This window comes from Mustela nivalis, assembly GCF_964662115.1.
Source record: "Mustela nivalis genome assembly, chromosome: 6".
In the NCBI taxonomy this organism is placed as follows: domain Eukaryota; kingdom Metazoa; phylum Chordata; class Mammalia; order Carnivora; family Mustelidae; genus Mustela; species Mustela nivalis.
Window position 1 is genome coordinate 15263835 of NC_139025.1, and position 22948 is coordinate 15286782.

The window sequence follows — 22948 nt, forward strand, 5'->3', positions numbered from 1 at the left end:
TTCCTTCACTCGCATCCTTGCCCACTGGCTAGCATCTGGCTCATGGTGGATGTCCCGTGATAAGTAAGCGACAGGACAGATGCCATAAACATAGCATCCCCATTCATCCTCCCAGGGGAGGCTGGCTTGGAGAGGAGGCCAAGAGAGGGAGGAAGTCAAAACGCAACCGCTTTTGACACCAGACTCGAGGTTGAGTCTGGCCTCTGTCACTTACTAGCTAGGTCATTTGGGACAGGTTACCTAACCTCTCTGGACACTTAAGTTTCCATATTCATAAAATGAGGATAGAAATTCTTACCTGACTCCTTTCTGCCTGTGGACGCCGCCGAGTAAGCATCGTTAAAGTCTCCCCTCCCACCGCCGTCATGTCTAAGTCAGAGTCTCCCAAAGAGCCTGAACAGCTGCGGAAGCTCTTCATCGGAGGTCTGAGCTTTGAAACAACCGATGAGAGTCTGAGGAGCCATTTTGAGCAATGGGGAACACTTACAGACTGTGTGGTAATGAGAGATCCGAACACCAAGCGCTCCAGAGGCTTTGGGTTTGTCACCTATGCCACTGTGGAGGAGGTGGATGCAGCCATGAATGCAAGGCCACACAAGGTGGATGGAAGAGTTGTGGAACCAAAGAGGGCTGTCTCAAGAGAAGATTCTCAAAGACCTGGTGCCCACTTAACTGTGAAAAAGATTTTTGTTGGTGGCATTAAAGAAGACACTGAAGAACATCATCTAAGAGATTATTTCGAACAGTATGGGAAAATCGAAGTGATTGAGATCATGACTGACCGAGGCAGTGGCAAAAAGAGGGGTTTTGCTTTTGTAACATTTGATGACCATGATTCTGTAGACAAGATTGTCATTCAAAAATACCATACTGTGAATGGCCACAACTGTGAAGTAAGGAAAGCGCTCTCTAAGCAAGAGATGGCTAGTGCTTCATCCAGCCAAAGAGGTCGAAGTGGTTCTGGAAACTTTGGTGGTGGTCGTGGAGGTGGTTTTGGTGGGAATGACAACTTTGGTCGCGGAGGAAACTTCAGTGGTCGAGGTGGCTTTGGTGGCAGTCGAGGTGGTGGTGGATATGGTGGCAGTGGGGATGGCTATAACGGATTTGGTAATGATGGAAGCAACTTTGGAGGTGGTGGAAGCTATAATGATTTTGGCAATTACAACAATCAATCCTCAAATTTTGGACCCATGAAAGGAGGCAATTTTGGAGGCAGAAGCTCTGGCCCTTATGGTGGTGGAGGCCAATACTTCGCCAAACCACGAAACCAAGGTGGCTATGGTGGTTCCAGCAGCAGCAGCAGCTATGACAGTGGCAGAAGGTTTTAATTACTGCCAGGAAACAAAGCTTAGCAGGAGAGGAGAGCCAGAGAAGTGACAGGGAAGCTACAGGTTACAACAGATTTGTGAACTCAGCCAAGCACAGTGGTGGCAGGGCCTAGCTGCTACAAAGAAGACATGTTTTAGACAATACTCATGTGTATGGGCAAAAAAACTCGAGGACTGTATTTGTGACTAATTGTATAACAGGTTATTTTAGTTTCTGTTCTGTGGAAAGTGTAAAGCATTCCAACAAAGGGTTTTAATGTAGTTTTTTTTTTTTTTTTTTTGCACCCATGCTGTTGATTGCTAAATGTAATAGTCTGATCATGACGCTGAATAAATGTGTCTTTAAAAAAAAAAAAGAAATTCTTACCTGAAGGGCACCTGAGTGGTTCAGTCAGTTGAATGTCTGCCTCCGGCTCAGGTCATGATCCGGGGGTCCTGGGATCCAGCCCCGCGTGGGGCTCCCTGCTCAGTGGGAAGCCTGTTTCTCCCTCTCTCTCCCCCTCCACCTCTGCCCCCAGCTTGTGCTTTCTCTCTTGCTCTGTTCTCTCTCTTAAATAAACAAATAAAATCTTAAAAAAGAAAGAAAAGAGAAGAAATTCTTACTTGAGTCAAAGCCATTGGTTTGCACACCTCTAGGGGGTGCCCCTCACATTGTTGTCTGTGTGAGTGGCGCCACATGGAACCCAGCCCCATAGACCACAAGGTGAGGGACGCCTCAAGATTGCGTATCCTCGAGTGGGCACCTTGCACGTAAGAGCAGCTATGCCATATATGTCAACTATACTTAAAAAAGAAAAAAGAAAAGAGAAGGAAAAGAAAAAGAAAAAAACAAGACTAGCTATGTCAACTTTCAGATGTGAAACAAAGATATCAACAGGGTTCTTGTGAGGACAGAGGTCATGCCACACAAAGGGGCTGAGCGACACAAGTGTACAGTACAAATGGCATTATTACTGGACAAGGAGGCAGCCCTCGGGGTGTACAGTGCACCTGTCCCAGACACCTGCACAGAGAAGCCCCCCAGCCCAGTTCCAGTTCTTGTGTGGACCCGGCTGGAGTGAGTGGAGACCTATTTCATACCAGCCCTGAGAGCCAGGCCTCAGTTTCCAGCCTCCCTGGGGTTCCCTCTCCGCTGTCCCTTTGGCCTCATGGCAACCGCAAAGGGTACCAGACACCTTGGCTGCAGGCTGGGTGAGGAGCTTTCCATTCATTTGGGGGTTTGCAGCTGACTAGCCAAGAAATCCTCAATGGAATCTCTCCCCTAGTCTGGTTTTCCAGTCTTGGCCTAAAGCAACCAACCCTGTCTTTACCTTGCCTCATAGGGTGACTGTAATTCAAGAAATATTTAAAGCAATCAAATTAACCAAACTTATTTGTGAAACAAGGAAATAAGAGGTACTCCTCTTAAGAAACCTAGAAAGAGGGGCGCCTGGGTGGCTCAGTGGGTTAAAGCCTCTGCCTTTGGCTCGGGTCATGATTCCAGGGTTCTGGAATCGAGCCCCGCATCAGGCTTTCTGCTCAGCAGGGAACCTGCTTCCTCCTCTCCCTCCGCCTGCCTCCTCTGCCTACTTGTGATCTCTGTCTGTCGAATAAATAAATAAAATCTTTAAAAAAATAAATAAATACACATATCAAAGAAAGCTAGCAAGAAAGATTGATTTAAAACCTAGTGTGTATTAGAGACGGGAAAGAAGGGAATGCCAAGGGAAGTAAGACAGTCCCTAGCCCCAAGAATGTCACAGAAGAATTAGCTGAGCTGGTGGAATGCTGGTACAAAGAGGTCCACGGCAGGTGTGTGTGTGTGTGTGTGTGTGTGTGTAATCACCTTCACCTGACACATTTGGCCCTAGGGGATCCTGCTCCCCGAAGAGCCCTCAAGCAGGACACCAGTGACTCCACTGCCTACCTTGGGAATTCAGGCTTTTCTCCAGGTAGGGCACTGCCTCCCATCACTTTTCAGCTGGCCCCGTTGGCTGCAATTCTTGCAACTTCCAACACAAGAGTTAGTCAAGGGATCCTTCTCAGCTGGGGACAGAGGTTATCTTTTAATTAATTGCCTCTAACACCCTCTCTCCAGCCTGCTCCCTCACATGGACAATCCCATCTTCTCCGTTCTGTCTGCTCAGTGAACTCGGATGTATCGCAGACCTGATTTACAGCGGGACCCCTAGCTCCCAGCTCAGAGCTGGTAAGGGGCTCAACACGCACTAGCTGAATGAATGGGTGGCAGAGTGCATGAAGGCCTTCCACGAAGTTGGGAACATTCCTGCTTACTCTTGGAAGATCTTCAGATGCCCATGGTTTTTCACCAAAAGAAATCACCATTGTTCTAGCCCACCAGGAACTCCTTTTCCTGACTCCTTTATCCTTCCTTTATTCATTGGGCCAAGATTTACTGAGTAGTTGTTCTGAACTAGGCACTTTATCCTGTGCTGCAAGGCAAGTGTGGAGCTCTTCCCACCCATACCTCTCCCTCATCACACGCTGACCCCTTTTTCGCCCCTTGCCACCACACAGCCTGTCCAGGGCACTTGCTCCCTTCCTTGCCTGCCTTTTACACAAGGATCCCATACTTGGTCTTCTTTGACCTTGTCAGTCTGGACTGGACTCAAAGGAGGGAGGACCCCCAGTCTCTAACATTGGCCCTCCGCCCAACCTCCCACCCCACCCCAGGGACATGTCCTAGCCAGGCTCTCCCCAGAATCCCAAGCCACCCAGCCTCCTGGAACAGTCCTGAACCTTGTTGTCTCATTTCAGCCCCTGGGGTCCCTGCCCATGGGCGTCCTGCGGAGTCCACCCGGTGCCCGGTCCCCAGCGCCCTGGCCCCTCGGTGCTGCCTGCGGCGGGAGCTGCCAGCTTTTTGGAATTCCTAATGCTCCTGGCCCCGGTGATTGGCTGCTCAGCTCTGACCCCACTTGGGCTGCCGCCTGGTTGGATAAAAGGGGAATCTCCTTGGGGCTCCAGAGCATTAGACACCGGAGGGGGCACCTGGGACCAACTTCGCGAAGCGGGGAGCCCGGCGGGGGGGTGGGGGGAGCAAAAGACCTGCGGCCTCAGCCCCTCCAAAGAGCCGGGAGATGACGGGGAAAGCGGGGGAAGCGCTGAGCAAGCCCAAATCCGAGACAGTGGCCAAGAGTACCTCGGGGGGCGCCCCGGCCAGGTGCACGGGGTTCGGCATTCAGGAGATCCTGGGTTTGAACAAGGAGCCCCCCAACTCCCACCCGCGGGCTGCCCTCGACGGCCTGGCCCCCGGGCACTTGCTGGCAGCGCGCTCGGTGCTCAGTCCCGCAGGAGTGGGCGGCATGGGGCTACTGGGGCCCGGGGGGCTCCCCGGCTTCTACGCGCAGCCCACCTTCCTGGAAGTGCTGTCCGACCCGCAGAGCGTCCACTTGCAGCCGCTGGGAAGAGCGTCGGGGCCGTTGGACACCAGCCAGACGGCCAGCTCGGGTAGGTGAGGGCGAGGCTGCCCGGCTGCCCGGCTGCCCGACTGGGGGCGAGAGCCGGAAGCCCCACGCCGTCGGCTTTCGCTTGCACCGCAAGGCCTTCTCCCCCCGCAAAAGTTCGCGCCAAGGCCGAAGGGTCGCAGCTCGAGCCTGGGGCCGGCGCGCCCGGGGCAGGCGCCGGGAGGATGCTCCGGGCTCCCGCCTGGTTTCGGCCCCAGCGTTTCCGGCCTCCGCGCAGTTCTCCGGTCCCCGCATAGGGCCCCGCTCTGCCGCGGCGCCCGGCGGGGGCCCCACCGGAAACCCAGCTTGGGGTGTCGGAGCTCGTGGCGCGGGCTGGGGGCCCCCAGCTCAGCTGCTCCCCTCCACCCCGGCCTCCCGGAGGACCCGCGGTCCGGGGACCTATTCTGTTCCGTGAGCTGGTCGCCCAGGAAGCGGGTGTCCGCTTCGGCCCAGCCCTGGTATCCAAAGTTGCTGTTCCTTCCTCTTCTCTCCGTTCCACAAAGCCCATGTGGGTCAGCTGGGGTTTATTTTTCACCCCACGAGCTTGGACACCCTGGCCTCTGCGGCGGCAGGAGCGGCCACCATCCGATTCCACCTAAATGCCACAATCTAGCGGATGCCCGTGCCAGGCGGGGCCCCGGGACGACCCCACCGCGCACACCCCGGACTGCTTTCCCGGCCGCGCGTCCCCACCCACTCGGCCTCCGGCTCGTGCTCGCGCTCAGCAGTTCCCCCGATTTTTCGTTATCTATGTATTTATTTATTTACTTTTATTTGGAGGGACAACGAAAAGTAACGCGTCGCAGCTTCTCCAGTCTCGAGCGGGGGCGCATTCCGCAGGCACTGAAAAAGGTGCCCGGGGAGACCCCACGCTTCCCGGCGCCCGGCTCCCTGAGTCCCGGCTCCTCTCCCGGGGCCAACTTTCGGAGCCCGGGGCGCCGGAGCTGCAGGCGCGGGGCAGGGCGCAGCGCCCAGATCCCCGCCCGCCGGCCCTGCGAGCCCCTGAGGCTGCCTCGCTCCACCGCCGCCCCGGCCCCAAACGCGTTGGGGCCTTTGCCTCTCTTACAACGAAATCTGTGCAAAATCTTCGGGTTGGGGAGCCGGCGTGGGTAGAGCCGGCCGGGGCTAAGCGATGGAGTCGACCTCTCGGAGGGCTCCCCGGGCGGGCAGAGCAGGTCCCGGCCGCTCCCGCAGTCGGCCCGGGGTGGGGCCCTCGCGGGCTTCGGGCGCCTGACGTCCCCGGGCGCTGCCGAGCGCGCCCCCCATTCTGCCGCATGTGCCTCCGCCCGCTTTTCAGATTCTGAAGATGTTTCCTCCAGCGACCGAAAAATGTCCAAATCGGCTTTAAACCAGACCAAGAAACGGAAGAAGCGGCGACACAGGTAAGGCCCCTGCGGCGCTTTCCGTCACCTCTTCGGCTCACCTACTCCCTTGCCAGAACCTGTTTGGGGGGGTGGGTCGTTCCAACCCTCTTCTCACCGACTCCTAAGTTAGAAGTCCAAGGCTGCGCCAGGGCCGGGGACACCGAAGGTTGTTTGGGGATATCCGCCCGGGACCCTGGCGTCCAGCCACAACGGGTGAGGATGGTGTGTGGCCGCCGGGGAGGCGGCACCCGCTGGGCTTTTTCCTTCTGCGGGAGAAAGGAAAGGCCAAAGCAAGGCCGAACCGGAGCCAGAAAGAGGCAGGCGGCCCCCAGATTCGATGGGGCAGAGTGGCTCCCACCTCCCGCCCAAGCTGGCCCCTCTGCCCACTGTCCCCGGGCCCGCATCCGGCTCCCGGCATCCCTGTCCGCTCAGCCACACCCTTGGCCTTCTGCTCCCAGCGGGTCAAACACCTTGAGCGTGATATATGCGCTCGGATGGGAATTTTTCGTTAGGCTTCTGCTCTTTTGTGACCCTGAGAGGGTCTCTTTCCCTCCGCGAGCCTCAGTTTCCTTGTCTGTAAAATGGGGAGGGAAGGTGTGTGGACTGGATGACCCCACCAGCATCTGCTGGAGTCGAATGGGCTGCATGGGGGTACCGGCTACGGGAGAATTTTTTTAAATGAATCTTCAAAGAGGTACTACTGGTACAACTTTAAAATTCAGTAGGTGCTTAAAGGAATATCCTGAAAAGTAACACCCCACCCCAGACGCACATTCCCTTCGGGTTCCGCGAGGCACCTGCTAGTTCTTTGTAGGAATTTCTGAGGGGGGTTTAAGGAAATAAAGAAGTGAGCTCCAAAAATCTGCCTGACTTTCTGCCAGTGCTGCTTCCAGACTCCTCCCCTGTGCTCGCCCTCCAGATCTGTTTCCCCAAATCTCTCCCTGCACCCTAGTCCAGGTGGTGTGTCCACAAGGTTCCTGCTGGCTGGTGAGACATTTCTCCCCTAGGGAGCTCTCCTGGCCACCGCCCACCCCATCCTCTTCTCCCCAATTTGTTCCCAGCCTCTTTGCACCCCTTCTCTGGGCACTTTTCTGCATTCCCCTCTTGCTTAGCTAGCTCTTGGAAACTCCACTATTGGTTCCCACCTTTTGAAATGGCTCTTCCTGTCCTCTAAGCCCCAGTAGGGTCGGGCTGGAATGAGGGTGAACTTTGACTTGGTTTCTCAGTGACCTCGTTTATTCGTTCTTTTCAGGCAACATTTTTGTTGTGTTTCGCTTTGTTTTATTTTCAACGGAAACCTAGATCCTGGGTCATTTTTTTACATTCATTCATCCAACAAATATTTATTAGAGCATCTTTTCTGCCCCCCATCTCTCCCTGATCCCAGGGTGGGTAATCGTGTCAGCTTCCCCTGAGCAAGGGCAGGGGCGGGGACCATAGAGGGGGGATAGGTCAGAGCCACTGGGGCTGAAGGGCTTCTGTGCCGGTGCGGAAATGGGAAGAGGGGTTCACAAGGCAAGGAGAGTCCAGGAGAAAGTATTCCTTGGGTACAAGAACAGTTTTTTGCTCCAGGACGTCTCCTTGTGTGGGCTGTTGGACTGGCTGATCCACAACCCCAGATCTCCTCGTAAGGCTCCTGACTCCGTCCTCCCCAGACACTCTCCCCACTGAGGAGATGTTTGGGGGTTCCGGGTGAGACAGCGCAACCCACCACCTGCCCTCGGTTTCAGGCGGTTTCTGGTGTATGCAGAGCGCAGATTATTAGAGAGATCAGAATGGCTACTGATGGCTGGTGCAGCTTTTAATTAGTTTTTTAAAAATATTTTTTTCCTGAGCTTCTCTCATTTGGGCGTTTCAGGTTATAGCCTCTGGAGTCTAGTAATGAGAGATGGGCATCTCTTTTTCTCCCAGAAACATGCTGGGCTTAGTCAGGGTTGGAGAGGGGGAATAGGGATGGAGCAGCCACCTTGGGAGTCTCTGGGATTCTAGTCCTCCCTGCACCGGGAAAGCTCAGCTTCTCTGCAGACGGGATGCGGCAGGCACCTGAAGAGTCTGGGATTCTGCATTAAGCCGGGAGCAGGGTTTGGATCACATCTGTGGGATGCAGAAGCCTCCCTGGAGAGCACACCAGCATCAACACGCAGATTAGCTCTGAGGCAGGAATGAGGGAAAGTTTGGGGGATTCGAGATTTGGTTTTTTGTTTTTGTTTTTGTTTTTTCAATGAGAGCTCTCCCAAGTGGAGGCAGGCACTTGAATGATTCTAAATAACCTCTCGTCCCCTCCCTTCTTTGGCGTGGGCCAAGCCACAACACCTGTGTGCCTTGGTTTCCCCAGTTTTGAGAAGACTTCAAGACTTTGATTGTTTATTCTGACAATCTGTTCCGGGGCCTTTCAGTAAGTGGCAAGAGCAAAATAGAAACCAGCAGATCTTCAAAATTCTGAAGAATTCACTTTCTGTGTACATAAACATTCCATTCCCCGCCTCCCAAGAGAATAGGAGAAACAATTTAGAATCAAACCAGTCATTTTCTATAAAGGGCAGAATCTTTCTTCCTCACACATCCCCTGCATCTTCCCTCAAGACATTAAAGCCAACAACAGCACAAGGACCCAATGGGGCTTCCACTGGGACTTTTTCCTGGTGTTTGGTGGGAGTGAGAATGAGAGCTTCAGTGAAGGATTCTAACCCTCTCTGCTGGTCCCCAGCGTCAGAACCCAGAGGCTCAGGCAAAGAACGTACCATCTTTACAATCTGGGTTTGTGGAATCAGGACTATATTGCCCATTGACTTGATAAGGGTACAGGATAAAGGTCACCTAGAAGCTGGTGAAATTAAGGTCTGAATAGAGAAGAACTGGTGCCTGTCAGCGGGTGTGTATGATTTATGGGGGAAAGGAGGTCTATGAAGCTCCTGATAATAGAAGTAAAATTTTGTGTTGGAGAATATTCATTTGGGCGTTGTCCTAGGGCAAAAGGATGTAGCGTTTACCAGATTCTTAAAACAGGTTAGGACCCAAATAAGTCAGTGTAGACTGCTCTGTGGAGAGTGGGGGCTGTGTAGGTAGGTTCTCTCACAGTGACCTGGATGGAACCCTCCTGAATGGGACACCCCCCACCCCCACGAATGGCTGAGCCTGGGCGTTGGAAGGCGGTTGGAAGATGCCTCCTTGTCTTATGAGCACCGGAACTGGGGGGGCATCCGCGGGCAACTCTGAGGAGCTAGTAGTTCCAAGTTGTGGCAGAGGAAGGGGAGGTGAGGAGGAGAAAACAGTGGGATGCGTGAGGAGGTGGGAGATTCGGGTCTCAGCTGTTCAAACACTAGGGTTGTGGTTGCCTTTGACCTTCCAGTGGGACTTTGAACGTGGGTGTCATTGAAAAGATCAACTACTGCCTTCCAGAGGAAACGGGAAAGCAGGTCCCAGAGGGCCTGAGGCATTTATTTATCTGGTGAGTCCCTCACTCTGTGCTTGGAAGGAAGAAGAAGGGCTTTCTACAGCTTTCTAAAATTTCTGTCTGAACATGCTTTCCCCCAAATCGCTTCCAGAAAGATTCCCTAGTATGAAGTGTCACCGAAGGCTGAAAGAATGTCCTCCCAAGAAGGACAGTGTGGATCCTCAGACTTGAATAAAGGAGAACCTAGAGTGTTAAGCTACGAGTGTGTGTGAACATATGTGAGTGTGAGTGTGGTGTGTGTGTGTGGGTGTGAGTTTGTGTCTGATGGTGCTGGGCCAGCCCTGGGTTTGGGGGTCTGTCTAGGAGACTAGGGGAGGGTCATTCTGTCCTCTCTGAAACACTCTCTTTTAGTTTCTGGGTCCTGAGTGTCTGGCTTTGCTCCCCTCAGGACAATCTTTACTTCCTACCAGCTAGAGGAGCTGGAGAAGGCATTCAATGAGGCCCACTACCCAGATGTCTATGCCCGGGAGATGCTGGCCATGAAAACGGAGCTTCCAGAAGACAGGATACAGGTAACAGAGCCCCAGGTCCTTCTCTCTCCACACTCCCTGAGGTATTGTCAGCCCCAGGCTCCTGGATACCTGTGACCCCATCTCCCACCCCCTGCTTGTCCTTGTGAAGAACAGTTCGGTTAAGGTGATAGGTACTTGCTGAACATCTATCACGTGAGGTGGGCACTGTTGTTGAGGTAGGGAGGGGACATGAGACCTGGATGGTGCGGCTGGCCTGCTGTTCCAGACTGTGGCTTCCTGAGGAGCAGGTCGGGCAGACCGTGAAGGGGCCTGTGGTGGGACATGGTGTTCTGGGGCGGGGTCATCATGGGTCCTCATGGATCCTCAAGGGGGGACTCTGTGGTGTCAGGTATCTCTTAGGTACAGCTACATGTCTGCTCCAAGGCCAGAGGTGGGTAGAAGGGGAAGGTGGCTTCTAGTCCTGACCCCATTCTGTTTCCCTTCCTTCCACTCCCCCAACCCATGAAGAAAAAGTCACCTCCTCCCTTTCTGTCAACCCCACCACCTCCATCCACCTGAAACTCCTTCCTCTCACAATCAGACAGCTGGCCTTGCCCTGAGTTCCTGCTTGGGTCTGGTCTGGGATGTGGCTGGGGACTCTTGCCTGCAAGTGTGGCTGATTAAGCCCTTCTCCTCTCCTAAAGTTGTTTTTGAAGATTTTATTTTTAAGTAATCTCTACAGTCAACATGGGGCTTGAACTTACAAACCCCAGATCGAGAGTCGCATGTTCCTCTGAATCAATCAGGCACCCCTCTCCTAGAGACTTCTGCGAGATAACCGACCACTGGTCCAGACTGGGATGTTCTCAGCTGTGCTGGCCACAGGGCTCCCTTTCATCAGCAGCAAGACCTTTCCAAGGCCAGAACCCCCCTCCCTAGGCAAGGGTGGATCTGCTTAATGGTTTCTCTGGGAGATGAAGTCTGATGATTTTCTAGGCAGGGCCTAGAACAGTGGGTAGGAGGAACATTTGCAGAAGATTTGGGTTTGTCTTAACTGGACCACACCCTTGAGTGAAAGCTGTTTTCATCAGTAGAATAGTCCAGAGCGATTCATAGCTAAGGCTGGGAAAAGTGAGGGGGAGCAGGGATCCCGACTTCCTGAAACCCCTCCCAGTAAAGAAAAGCCCTTGGAGGTAGGATGTGTGTTGGGGGGAAAGGAAACCACATAAGTTCTAGGTAGCTTTGTGTTCTCTCACTGGACAACCAGAGAACTGGAAATGAGACATGAGCTACTTTTCCAGAAGAGTCTTCCTTTCCCCTGGAAATCTATTAGGAATTTTAGCCAGTGGTTTTAGACATTGACACTAACAATAAGCTCAATTATTCATAAGCAGATTATCTGTTTGGTGCCTTATCCGTGGTGGCCTGGATCCATCAGCCCCCTACCCAACTGGGTTCCAGCGGGGTAAGCCTGGGGTGTTGATTCTGAATCCTGTGTTCATTCTGAATCAAGCCTGTGTGTCTGTGTGTCAGCCCTCGCCAATCTAGTCGATGTGTAATGGTAACCCCTACCTGGCCTGCATTTGCACAAAGTTGGCTATTACAAGTGGCCAGGGTGGGGTGGAGGGCCGAGAACGTCTCCTGCTGGTAGGCCTCCCAGTGGCACTACTGACCAGTAGGAAGGAACAGCTGCTGCTTGCATTGGGCTGTCTGAAAATCTGTTCGGCCGTGGCCGTGGTGGTGGTGGGTGGGGCGCGTGGAGGATTCTGGGGAAGGCTCTCGCTCAGCTGTTACTGCATTGCCACAGACGCCCCAGTAGGCAGATGCCAGGCTTCTCTGAGTTGTCAGGGGGCGGGGGTCGGGCATCTGTCCAGTGGTGTCTGAAGCTACAGGGGCCAGCAAGGAGGAGCTAGTTTGTGGAGTCAGTTGATTGCCCTGGGACTGCGAGAACTCTAGATCTAGGAAAACAGAGCCGAGAATCTCTCAGAGTCTTCGAGCACCCACAGAGTTCTTTAGCTAAATGCTGCCTTCCAGAAGGTGTATGTGAGCTGTCACATAGCCTGGCCCAGGTGGCCCGGGCAAAGTCTCCATGTTTCAGCGATGATCACAGCTATCACTTACAGAGCAGTTTCCACGTGCTAGGTGTTCTGAAAACACAATACCCACGGGAGAGGCAAGGAGGTACAGTGGTTAGGGACGCTGTTTCAAAGCCAGACACCTGCTGGCTCCACCATTCCTGGGACTGAGTGAGTGGACAAGTGGACTTCACCCTGCAGAGCCCCTGATTCCTCACCTATAAGATGGGGGTGACGGTGAGCCCCGCCTTGGGTGCAGGTGCCATAAAGCCTCGTGTCATGTATCCTGAGTGATGCCCGGCAGGTGCCCTGGGCTCGCCCGACTTCAGTTAGTTCTGGAGACGACCAAGGAAGCAGAAGGACAACCCCTGGCCCAAGGCCACACAGCTAGGTGGTGGGGGACACGCGGTCCGCCTCGAAAGCGCACACATTCACCACCCGCCTCTTGAATCTGAAGCCTGTGTTTTGACTTGAAGCTGGGGGAGCAGAGACGGTTGGAGGTCGGGGGGAACCTGTATCAAACCTTCATAAAGATACTTCCTGAGTTCCAGGCATTGTTCTAAAGGAAGAAACCTCACAAACTCACTCATAAAAAAATTATTTTTTGAGTGGGCAAATTCTGGTACCTAAGCTCATGGCCTGGATCCTCGGACTAGTGTTGTTCACGTTGGCCTCTTTTAAAGGGATACAGGCCCAAGGATAGGGAACGAAGTTGGAAGGGATTCTATTCCAGATGTTAGAGGATATAGCATCACAGGGCAGCTTTTGAAAAACCCATGTGGGGCCCCCCTGCCCAGCCATTCTGATCTCATTACTTTGGTGTAGAGTCCTTGACATCTGTGTATCTTTAAAACTCTCCAGTGATCGTGGACAGCTGGCATAAAAATCCTGCGTCAGAGACTCTGGAAAGGAGTTTCTGCGTTTTATATGTGTTCCTATAAGTGGAGGATGCGGAGTTTGTTGAGGGGGGACAGCGCGGCACGAGGGACAAGATGACCTGTCAGGTGTGCAGGGAAGGCTGCTGCCTGGGCTGCCAGGAAATGTGGGCAAAGCTGCCCCCTACTGGACGTCAGAGGCTGCAGCAAGGCCCGGCTTCTCTGAGCCTGAAGCCGAGGCGGGAAGGGAGACGCTGAAATACGGTGTCAGGAATGCTGAGAGCATGTGGAGTGTTGAGTCATTAAATCACTGCTGCAATGAGCTCAAATTAATCAGCTTCCAGCCGGAGGAGAGGAAGAAAGCTGGGTGAATGCGATGGGACCCGCCACATGGCTGACAGAGCCAGGCCTGGTGGTAGGAGGCAAGCTCCGAAAGCAGGGCCTGGGGAGGCGAGCGACCAGAATGTACAAAGAGCATTCATCTTACAAGATGTCTTCTTGAGGCTGGCAATCCTGGGATGACCACAGAGGTTCTCCTGGGAGAGCTTTGAGAGAAGGAGCCGGGGGTATGGTGTCCTGTGGAGATGCCAGGGTGGGAGCTTACAGGACAGGAGCTGTGTGATGACAAGAGAGGCCATTCGTGGGCACAACTGTAGCTGTTCTACCCACACCGTGAGAGAAACTGCTGGTAGGGTTGCTGGCTCTGCTCCCAGTGTGCTCTGTAGCGAGAGAGCACCTGTTTGACAAGTACCCCTCTCCAGGTCCTGTCTGTCCTTGGAGGCACAATCTCTTGGGACCCTCACTGCCAGCTGTGGAGGCTCCTGTCAGACCCGCTATGGACCGCCAGAGGCATCTGAGTGCTTCTAGGGCAACACCTCTGAGGGGAAATGCAGGAACCCAGACCCTGGGTTCCCAAGCTGGAAGATCTCACCTGGGAGTGCCAGACCCGGTGATGCTTGCTGTCCCTTTTGAGCCCCTTCTCAGGCACTGGGAACCCTAAGGTGTAAGGCAGAGCTCTGGTCCTCCCTGTGGCCTTGACACAGGTTCTGCTCAGGAGTTCCAGGCCCGACTATCACGTGAGAGGGCAGTCTCCTCTAGAAAGTGGGCAGCCAGAAAAGGGAATGCGTGAGAGACTGAGAGATCACCAAGACAGTGAGAGGCAGGGCAAGGATCTCCAACCAAGGCCTTCCAGCTCCCGATCACAGCCAGTTTGCAGGGAGGTTTGGGCACTGCCTGGGTGTTCTCGTGCATTTGAGCCTCAAGGGCCTGGGATACATTAGAAATGTGCTCATAGCAGCAGGGGTCTCCATTTGGCCCTCGGGATACCTAAAGGGGAAACAGAGGCTAGCTGTATTAAAACCATACAGCTTAAAGGTTAGTTCTATCCCTCTGCCCCTCTCCTGGAGTTATTATTATTTGTCAGTCCAGCCTTGCTAAAGAGTCTGACGAGGAGGCCAGAGGGACAGGTAATGCTGTTGATTAACCTCCCCTTGGTTTTCTTTGCCTCCACTGAAATAATAGTAAGTAGCACTTTTTGAACCTTCTATGTGATAAGCGTGGGTTCTAGGACCATTCTAGGGAAGTTCTAGGGACTTTCTAGGACTTTCACTTATTGTATTAATCCTCAAAACAGCCCTGGAAAATAGACATTATTTTATGTTTGGAGAGACATACTGAGAGAAGACAAACAACTTGTCCAAGATCACACAGCAATTTGTTTCGCAGCTGGGAATCCAGTTCAGGACTGTCTGCTTCAGTGCTTCTTGTAACCATCAAGTTCTGTGCACATGCTGGTTGCTTCCAGGAAGAGAAGCGAAAAGCGGATATGAGGAGTGCTAGGGTTAATGCTAATCCCTTGTCCACTTCCCTCCAAGGCATCAAGCTACAGCTTCCCTGCCAACTGTCCTAAAAAGAAATTGTTTTGGCTGTCCAGGTCTCCTCCATAAATTGGAGCAGCATCTGGTCTTTGCAGAGAGCCAAGCATTCCAAGAGCCCATAACCGAGGGTCCGCATGACTCCTGGTTTGAACGACCAGCTGGCACCAGCTCCCCTGGGAATGTCTGCGGGCAAAGCCTGATCTCCAGACCAGTTATTCATGTGCCCAAATTAGGAGACCCAGGAAAATGGTTCTGTTTATAGACCCCAGAGAGCATCCGAATCCCAAGTCTGCACCCCCGTTCTTTAGTGTTCCAGTAAAGATGTTTCCATGTGAGAGCTCTGCCCTCCCCGCACCTCCCCCCACCCCGCCCCAAGCACCAACGCTCACGGAATCCAGACGAAGCCAGGACAGCGGATCCTCCCAGGCATCCGCACTGGGGTGGGACAGGGCAGAGGTCCCAGACAAACCGCAGGCGCTGGGTTTGGAGAGCCTAAGGGACAGGCAGGTGGCGCTGGGGAGGGATCTAAACATAACGCGGAGCCCGGCCCGGGCGATGGGCGAGTTAGGCCGGGCCCGCATCGCTCATCGTCTCTGCTCTGTAGTCCCCGAGGCGCAGCCATCTAGTGGCTTTCAAACTGCATAAACCCTTTCCTTGGCAGGGGTCCCCCGTGGCGGTCTGGGCCCGGACCAGGGAAAGGGCCCTGCACAATGGCTTCGCAGCTCTCCAGGTGGGCCTGAGCCTGAACGGCAGGTGCCAGACCCGGTGATGGCAAAGGTGCAGTTCGCTGCAGGCGGCGCCACACCCAGGGTGGACCGAGCGGTCGTTTTCTGTCGGAGGTGGCGAGGCCCGGGGAGTCTTGGGGCGCGTCTCTCCCGTTTTTGTGGGTTCCTGGTTATTTACAAACGGAGACATTTCAAAACAGGGATACACACATTTCGGTCCATTTAAAGGCGTGCGTGGACCGCGCGGTCTTAACGCAGCCTGGCAGAGACGGTCTGCGCTCGCGGAACTCTTTGAGGGTCCTCGGGAGGCGAGGCTGGGCTGCCGGGGCGCCCCCTGCTGGAAGCGTCCGGCCGCGCTCAGTTGCACACTCGGGGTTGCCTGGAGCCGCTGGGGCTCTCACTGCGCCACATAGCGGCAGCGGCGGGAACGGCGGGGGCGCGCGGATCCGAACCCCCGCCCGGGCGTCCCCGCAGCAGAGGCAGCAAAGGGTTAAACTGTCAGCGGCGCGATGTTAAACAGGTGTCAAAGGCGCCCCATATATCTGCAGATTGAAATCAAATTCTTTGCCGTATAAAAAGATAAATTACCCAGGCGCTGCCGCGCGTCCCACTCATCACGCCAGCGCCAGACGGCAAGCAATTTTTTTTTTTAATGTGCTAACGACCTAATCAAGCAATCAAGTCGGAGAAGATTGCAGAGTGACCCGGGCAGCCATCTGCCGGCGAGCCCCGCATTCATTTCCCGCGCCCCCGCGCAGGGTGGGGGCCGGAGAGGGAGCTGCGGGGGGAAGAGGGGGAAAAATCCTAAACAAATTAACACCCAATTTTCCCCGTCTAATTAGTTAAATGAGAAGTGTTTGGGGTCCCCCGGGGAGGGGGAGCGGCTCGCGGCGCGGCTCGCGCTGCCTCCCCAGCATTAATTAGTGCGGGTCAATGCCGCGGCTCCCGAGAGAGCAGCCGCTTTAATTTCCCGTGATATTTCAGTGCCTGAGGCCCATCGATTCAAACAGAAATTAACTTATTTTTCAATCAGCCCAGGGCTGCCCCTGGGGGTGACTCTTCTTTTGCCGCCTCCTGAATAGAGCTGGAGCAATTTTTCATCAAAAGCTGAAACCTCCGCCTCCGGGGGCGGGGGAGGGGCCCGGAGGGAAGGGGGCGGGAGACCCGGCCGAGGCGAGGGAATGGAAATCGCAGAGGAAACTAATAGATTTTCCCCGAACCCGCCTCTGTTCTCCCCCTCATCTCCCTACTTCGCGGGGCGCCTTGGGCGTCTCGCCATTCCGGAGGTCAGGGCCCGGAGCGGACGGGAGGGGGCCGCTGGTTGGGCCTGGGATCCTTCCAGAGCCCACCGGTTTCTCGAAGGCCTTTCACCTGCCTGGGGGACAGAGCTGGGGGCTCCTGTCAGCTGCCGGAAGTCTCAGGAAAGCTGCTTTGGGAGACCAAGAAATCTCCCTTCCCCCAAGCATAGCGGGACCGCTCCAAGCACGGGGCTGGAGCTCTGCGGACACCTCCAGGGTACCCCGTGCCCTGCACCAGTCAGCTTTGCGGCCAGAGAAACATTATCCAGGGTGTCCCCATGCAGGGGTACAGGGCCCCCCACTGCACCCTCCTAGGTCCCCATGCCCCTTTCTCTGCACACCAGAAGAATTTTATCTTCCTTGCCTGACTGAGGGATGGCTGCCCAGCTCCTCTGCATTATTATTCAGGGTTAAGTCCAGAACTGTGGGGAGCTGGTGCATGGAGGGCACTTAGAAAGGAGGACTTTGAAAGGAGGCTGACTTGGGCCTCCTGGGGGTGTCCCCCAGGGTTCCTGCTACCTGGATGCCATGCCCTTTGATGCCTGAGTCCACACAAGCCTGGCTTCAAGGCCGGTTCGGCCCCTGGGGTTCTGGTGGAGAGGGAGACCCGAACAAGATGCACTGCTAGTCCAGCCCCTGGAAGGAATGTGTCCCTCTGCAAGTCAAAACCGGGATTCTGTTTGTACGCTGGAGGTGCGACCACTTTCAAGAGAGCTCCCCGGTTGGGGCTTCTCGGCAGCAAACTGAGGACCATGTTGGGAACTGCCCATCTCAAGAGCTTGACCCAGAGGCCTCTGCCTGTCATCCTAGAACTGCTTTGATTTAAAAAAAGAAAAAGAAAGAAAGGACCCATTTCACCCATCACGTTCTTATAGGACTGAGTGACCTTCTAGGCATTCTGAGCCTAGAGAATCCCCAGGGGGGTACCACGGAGTGGGGAAAGTTAAACGAGGGCACCCTGCTGGAGAAACTAGCAGTCCTGGGGATGCAGCCCTAGCAATCAAAGGAGTGGGGACCTGCACAGGGGGCCGCCGGGGTAAGGGCCTGGCCTCAGTGCCCTTCAGAACACACCCCTAGCCCTGTTCATCCTCACTTGCAGGTCTGGTTCCAGAACCGCAGGGCCAAGTGGAGGAAACGGGAGAAGTGCTGGGGCCGGAGCAGCGTCATGGCGGAGTACGGCCTCTACGGGGCCATGGTGCGGCACTCTATCCCCCTGCCAGAGTCCATCCTCAAGTCCGCCAAGGACGGCATCATGGACTCCTGTGCCCCGTGGCTGCTGGGTAAGAGCCCGCGCCCTCCTTGGGGCCCTGCCCCTGTGGTGAGGAGAGCGGGCTCCCTGGAGGAGGGGACAGAGCTCTGGAGCAGGGAGACCTGGGCCACAACGGGCCACCTAGCAGGACAGACGCACTCCAGAGCAGATCCGCTCAGGAGGCTCGGCAGGGCATGCTGGGCCCGGGGCTAGCTGTCTATGCCCTGGGCCCCTGGGTTCTTTCGTACTGTGAGAAGGGTGTGGCTGTTGGCCCAGGGTCTGTACCCTTCTCTTCACTTGGCCAGAGGTGGGCTTGTGATGAATGAAACAGCTTCTCTTGGGGGCTGGGGGGACCCCTCGGACCCTCTGGCCACCATTCTGGCTTTGCCCAAAGGACTTCTTCCCCCTGAAATCTCTCCACGTGCCATCTTCCCCCCACCTGCCCTCGGGGCCTATGTCTGGCAGCGGCACCAGCTTATCTTGGGTTTCTATGATCTAGAATCCCAGGAGGGAGGGATGGGGCGCTCGTGCTACGCTTGGGAAGGGGCAGAGCAGGCGGTGGCCAGGTGCCCAGGGACCTGACTTGGAGAAGCCCTCGGCAGGCCGGGGGCCCAGCTGCTGGTCTGCAGCGCCAGCCCCGGCCCCTGGCCACCCTCCCGCTGCCCCCGCCCCGGCCCCGGCCCCGGCCCCTGGGACTCGCGTGACTGCGGTGTGTGAAGTAAGGCTTTCTGCTCGTCCTTAATTCTGGCCTCTCTCTATCTTTGCCGTTTTCAGTTCAAGATGGCTTTCCCAGGCGCTTTTCTAAACCCGAATACCAACAATTCTTTTTAGGGATGCACAAAAAGTCGCTGGAGGCAGCCGCGGAGTCGGGGAGGAAGCCCGAGGTGGAGCGCCAGGCCCCGCCCAGACTGGACAAGATGGAGCCGGAGGAGCGGGGCCCCGACCCTCCAGCGGCCATGTCCCAGGAGGAACTGAGAGAGAACAGCATTGCCGCGCTCCGAGCCAGAGCTCAGGAGCACAGCACCAAAGTGCTGGGGACTGTGTCTGGGCCCGACAGCCTGGCCCGGAACGCCGTGGAGCCCGAGGAGGAGGAGGCCATGGACGAAGACAGGCCCACGGAGAAGCTGAGTCCGCCGCAGCTGGAGGACATGGCTTAGATCAAGGGCTCGCAGATCCCGAGCCCCAGGACTCTGCTCTCCTCGGGGCCTGTGGTGTTGGGAGGTGTTCTCTGAGGCAGGGCTTGGGCCTGGCCTCTGCCACCCTCCTCCTGCCCCACCGGGGCCCCCATGACCCCCCGGGCTGATTTCAGGCACAACTCAGTTCTGGCCAAGGGTTTGGGCCGTGCTGAGACACCCCCTATCTAGTCTTGACCTCTCTGGCATCTTCCTTCTCATCCCAACATCCCTGCCTCAGAAGCCTTCTTGCTGCCCCAAACCATCTCCTCAAGCCACTTTCACTCAACCCCTTGGTGACTCTCAGTGTCCAGATCCACCCCTCACTCTCTGTTCTCTTGCTTGAAAGAGGCCCCCCAGCCCCGCTCCCCAGCCCTATACCCCCTGTGGATTCTGCTCTGCCCAGGCCCAAAGCCCGCTGCTGCCAACTCATTACCTGCCGCAACAGTACCAGGGACTGAGGACCTGCATTCTAGTACCAGTGCCCTGAGCTCCCCCAGGCTTTGGCAAAACTGTGCTCCTCGGCCTGTTTCCTCCTGAGGGCCTGGGCCTCCACAGTGTGAATATTACCTCCCCAAAACACATACCCATAGGCCCAAGCTCAACCTCTGCCCCACCCCATCGATGGGGCCCAGATTCCAGGTTAAACTTGGAAGGTGTTCTCCTGAGCCTCTCAGCCCCCCTCCATCTCATGTCCTCTGTAGTCACCCTTGTGTACCTGCCTGCCCTCTCCACCCACCCCGCCCCCACCCCTGGCCTGCCCCACTGCTCTCCCCAGCATGAGACCACAGACACTCTACCTGTAGAGTCCAGGGCCGGTGCCCTGCAGACAGCAGGCACCTGTCAAAAATGCTGTAGTCAGGGCACTGTTGGGGAGGCCAGACTCTTACCCAGAGCCTTTGGGCCTGCGTTCTGAAGCATCCTGACACCCCCCCCCCCACCGCCATATACTGCCCACGACTCTGATTTGCTGTGCAGGACACCCTTCTAGAGCTTCTTGCTGTTCATTGGGGCGCATGTGTCCTGCCTGTCCAACCCGATCTAGCCATTGCATGAACACACAGGAAGCCACAAATCTTGGCTCGACTTGATCCAGGCCATCCCTGGGAGGTGAAGCCTGGAGTGGACCTGGGGTTATTACAGGCATCAAGGAGTGGCCACAAAAAGGGTTCGAGAAAGGGCTCGAAGGAGAGCAAGGCAGGAGCCAGGATTAGACTCTAACTAAGCAACAGGTCCACGCACCTGCCAGGTGTGTGCTGTGGCGTCTGTCCGTAAGAATAGGACGGACACAGTGACCGTGGAGGAATAGGGGACTGGGGGCTTCTTCCTGTCTGCTGATGGGAGGAAATTCCACCTGGGATGTTCTCTCCGCAGCTGCCCCCTCCACCCCCCAGGCCAGGCCTATGTCACCCTCATGCCCTGGACATTCCCCTTCCCACCCACCTTTGCAGGGAATATCTCGCAAGAGAAAGGCCTGAGACAGTGAGTTTGGATTTTAATTCCATATCAAAAGTTGATTTCTTCCTCATTCTGTTCATGGAACCCCCTTCTTCTCCATGTCTTTGTTCCCTGTTGGTTTGAAGTGTTAGAGACTTTAGTCCCCAGTGTGTAAATACTGTACATAGAAGTGGGAAGAAAGAAACTTGATATTGAAGTGTTTGAAATATGGAAATGTAATAACTCTAGGTATTCTAAACCTGTGATTTCTGTGCCATTTTCTGTAAAGATACAAGTAAGAATAAAATTGATGTAAAAACATGAGGGGAGGGATCCAGGAATCCTCCGTGGGTGAGGACGGTGTATGGATGGGTAGCATAAAAAGTAAATCCATGAAAATGTTTTTAAGTCAAAATGACCAGATTCCTCTTTTGAGATGACTCCAACTTTAAAGGCATAGGGGCCTGTCTTTCTCGGCTGAGCTGACACCAACTTCCAATGACATTTGTCACTGTGATATGAGACCCTCCTCCATTGTAGACACAACTGAATTATCCCAGCCATGGAGCCCCTAAGTTATTACCTACGACTCCCCGCTGATCCCCACACAACGGGTTAGCTAACCTTTCCCTCTGGCATAATTTACTTATTAACAACCCTATTTCCTTCATGCCTCATCCCACCTTGGCCCCCGAGAGTCCTGACTCCCTCCTTTTGTGTCCACGTGTGCACTCTAGAATCTTGCCTACAACTCAAACACAACAACCACCAGTGAGAAAGGCAGTGGTATCTGGAAGTCAAACAGACCTATGCTAAAAGCCTGTTAAAGAGAAGCGAAGTAAACAAGAGAAGGTGCGGGGAAGGACTGCAAGAAATTGCCGGCAGACAGCCACGACCCATCGGCTCCATGGTGCGTTGGACGGAATTACAAGAAGAGAGGGAGGGAGCAGACCAGATAGCTTGTATTTGAGCTTTGGGCTCAAGAAATCTCATAAGACTGTTTCAGATTGCCTCGGATGGGGAACGCCTTCTCAGAAGAGATTTTTCTGGCTGGCGGTCGGTCGTCGGAAGAGAGTGACAGGTGATCAGCAGTCCGCGTATACTTCATTGGGAGCTGATGTAATCCTTCTGAACCCAGAACCTGGAGGGCCCATGTGGAACATCTCCAAGTGCTATGCGGTAAAAGGACAGGTCCAAGAACCCGGCTTCAAGTCCTGTCCGCACATGCTCCTGTGCGCCTTCCCTGAGCATGTCAGGTCCCCGCAGATGTCCCTGTTGGCTTAGCAATGCCCTTCCTCCCCACCCTGCCCATGGGCACCCCTCCAGGAGACACACTGACACTTCTCCCTCAAGTCCCTCCTCCCTGGAGCCTTCCTGATCCTCCAGGGAGAGTTTATAACCTCTGTTCTCCCCCAGCACCAGCGACATCCCACCATTAATGCATCGTGTGTATCATACTGTATGCTTGTAATTTACATGTCCATCTTCCTCACGAGACTATTTTCTTCAAGGTGGAGATCATATCTATTCATCTTTTATTCCCAGGAACCATCAAAGGGTCTGACAGTCTACTATTGAATGAAGGAATGAAAGCTCTTCCTTTAACTTGTCCTTCCAATAATTTAGAAACACTGATTGAGCATCTACTGTGTACCAGGCAGTGAGGCAAGGCACTGGGGATACAGTAGTCCCAAAGCATCTCACTTGGAGGGAAAGATAGACAGAATTCAAGTAAGCACACAAGGAAAACACAAAATTGCACGTGTCCTAAGGCCTCGAAGGCATGAGGTAGGGGCCATGAAAGCATGTCCGTGGGACTTGAGTAAAGGTGTTGACCTCTGTCCCTCTCCTGGAAATGATAACATCTGCCCCTCTGGTGTCCTTCCTCCAGAGAGGAAGCAGCAAGGATACTGGCCAAGGAGCCACATGAAGGATGGTGGCCACACCAACATAAACTTTTCAAGTTCGGCAACCAACTTTGGCATCTGTCCCCCTCGGTTACATCTGAGGGACGACTTGGACACTGAGGGACTTGGGAGATGACAACCACCCCCGGGGGTTGACCTTGGGAAGAGGCACACTGCTTTCTGTAGGGGGACAGGCAAGCAAGCCCACAGGTAATCAGTGAAGGGAGAGGTGGGGACACACGGGCCAGGAAAGGAAGGGCTTGGCCAGCCGGGAAATAAACAAAGGGAAATC

The 22948-nt window shown here is 54.8% G+C and overlaps 1 protein-coding gene and 1 pseudogene across 3 annotated transcripts; both read left to right on the forward strand.

Annotated features, from left to right (window-relative positions):
• Positions 1-304: 304 nt before the first annotated feature.
• LOC309866119 (heterogeneous nuclear ribonucleoprotein A1 pseudogene) lies at positions 305-1652 on the forward strand (annotated as a pseudogene). Its single transcript has one exon. The product of its transcript is annotated as a heterogeneous nuclear ribonucleoprotein A1 pseudogene (transcript).
• A 2753-nt stretch (positions 1653-4405) lies between these two features.
• Positions 4406-20233, forward strand: VSX2 (visual system homeobox 2; the record flags this gene model as incomplete). Of its 2 annotated transcripts, none has more annotated exons than XM_082734230.1 (5): positions 4406-4775; positions 6069-6153; positions 9978-10101; positions 17991-18171; positions 18915-20233. In XM_082734230.1, 5 exons carry the CDS (start codon positions 4406-4408, stop codon positions 19295-19297), a joined length of 1143 nt encoding a protein of 380 aa, XP_082590356.1. In that variant the 3' UTR covers positions 19298-20233. The 2 variants fall into 2 exon arrangements, with proteins under 2 accessions (XP_082590356.1, XP_082590357.1); XM_082734231.1 differs by having other exon boundaries at positions 18972-20233.
• Positions 20234-22948: the final 2715 nt, after the last annotated feature.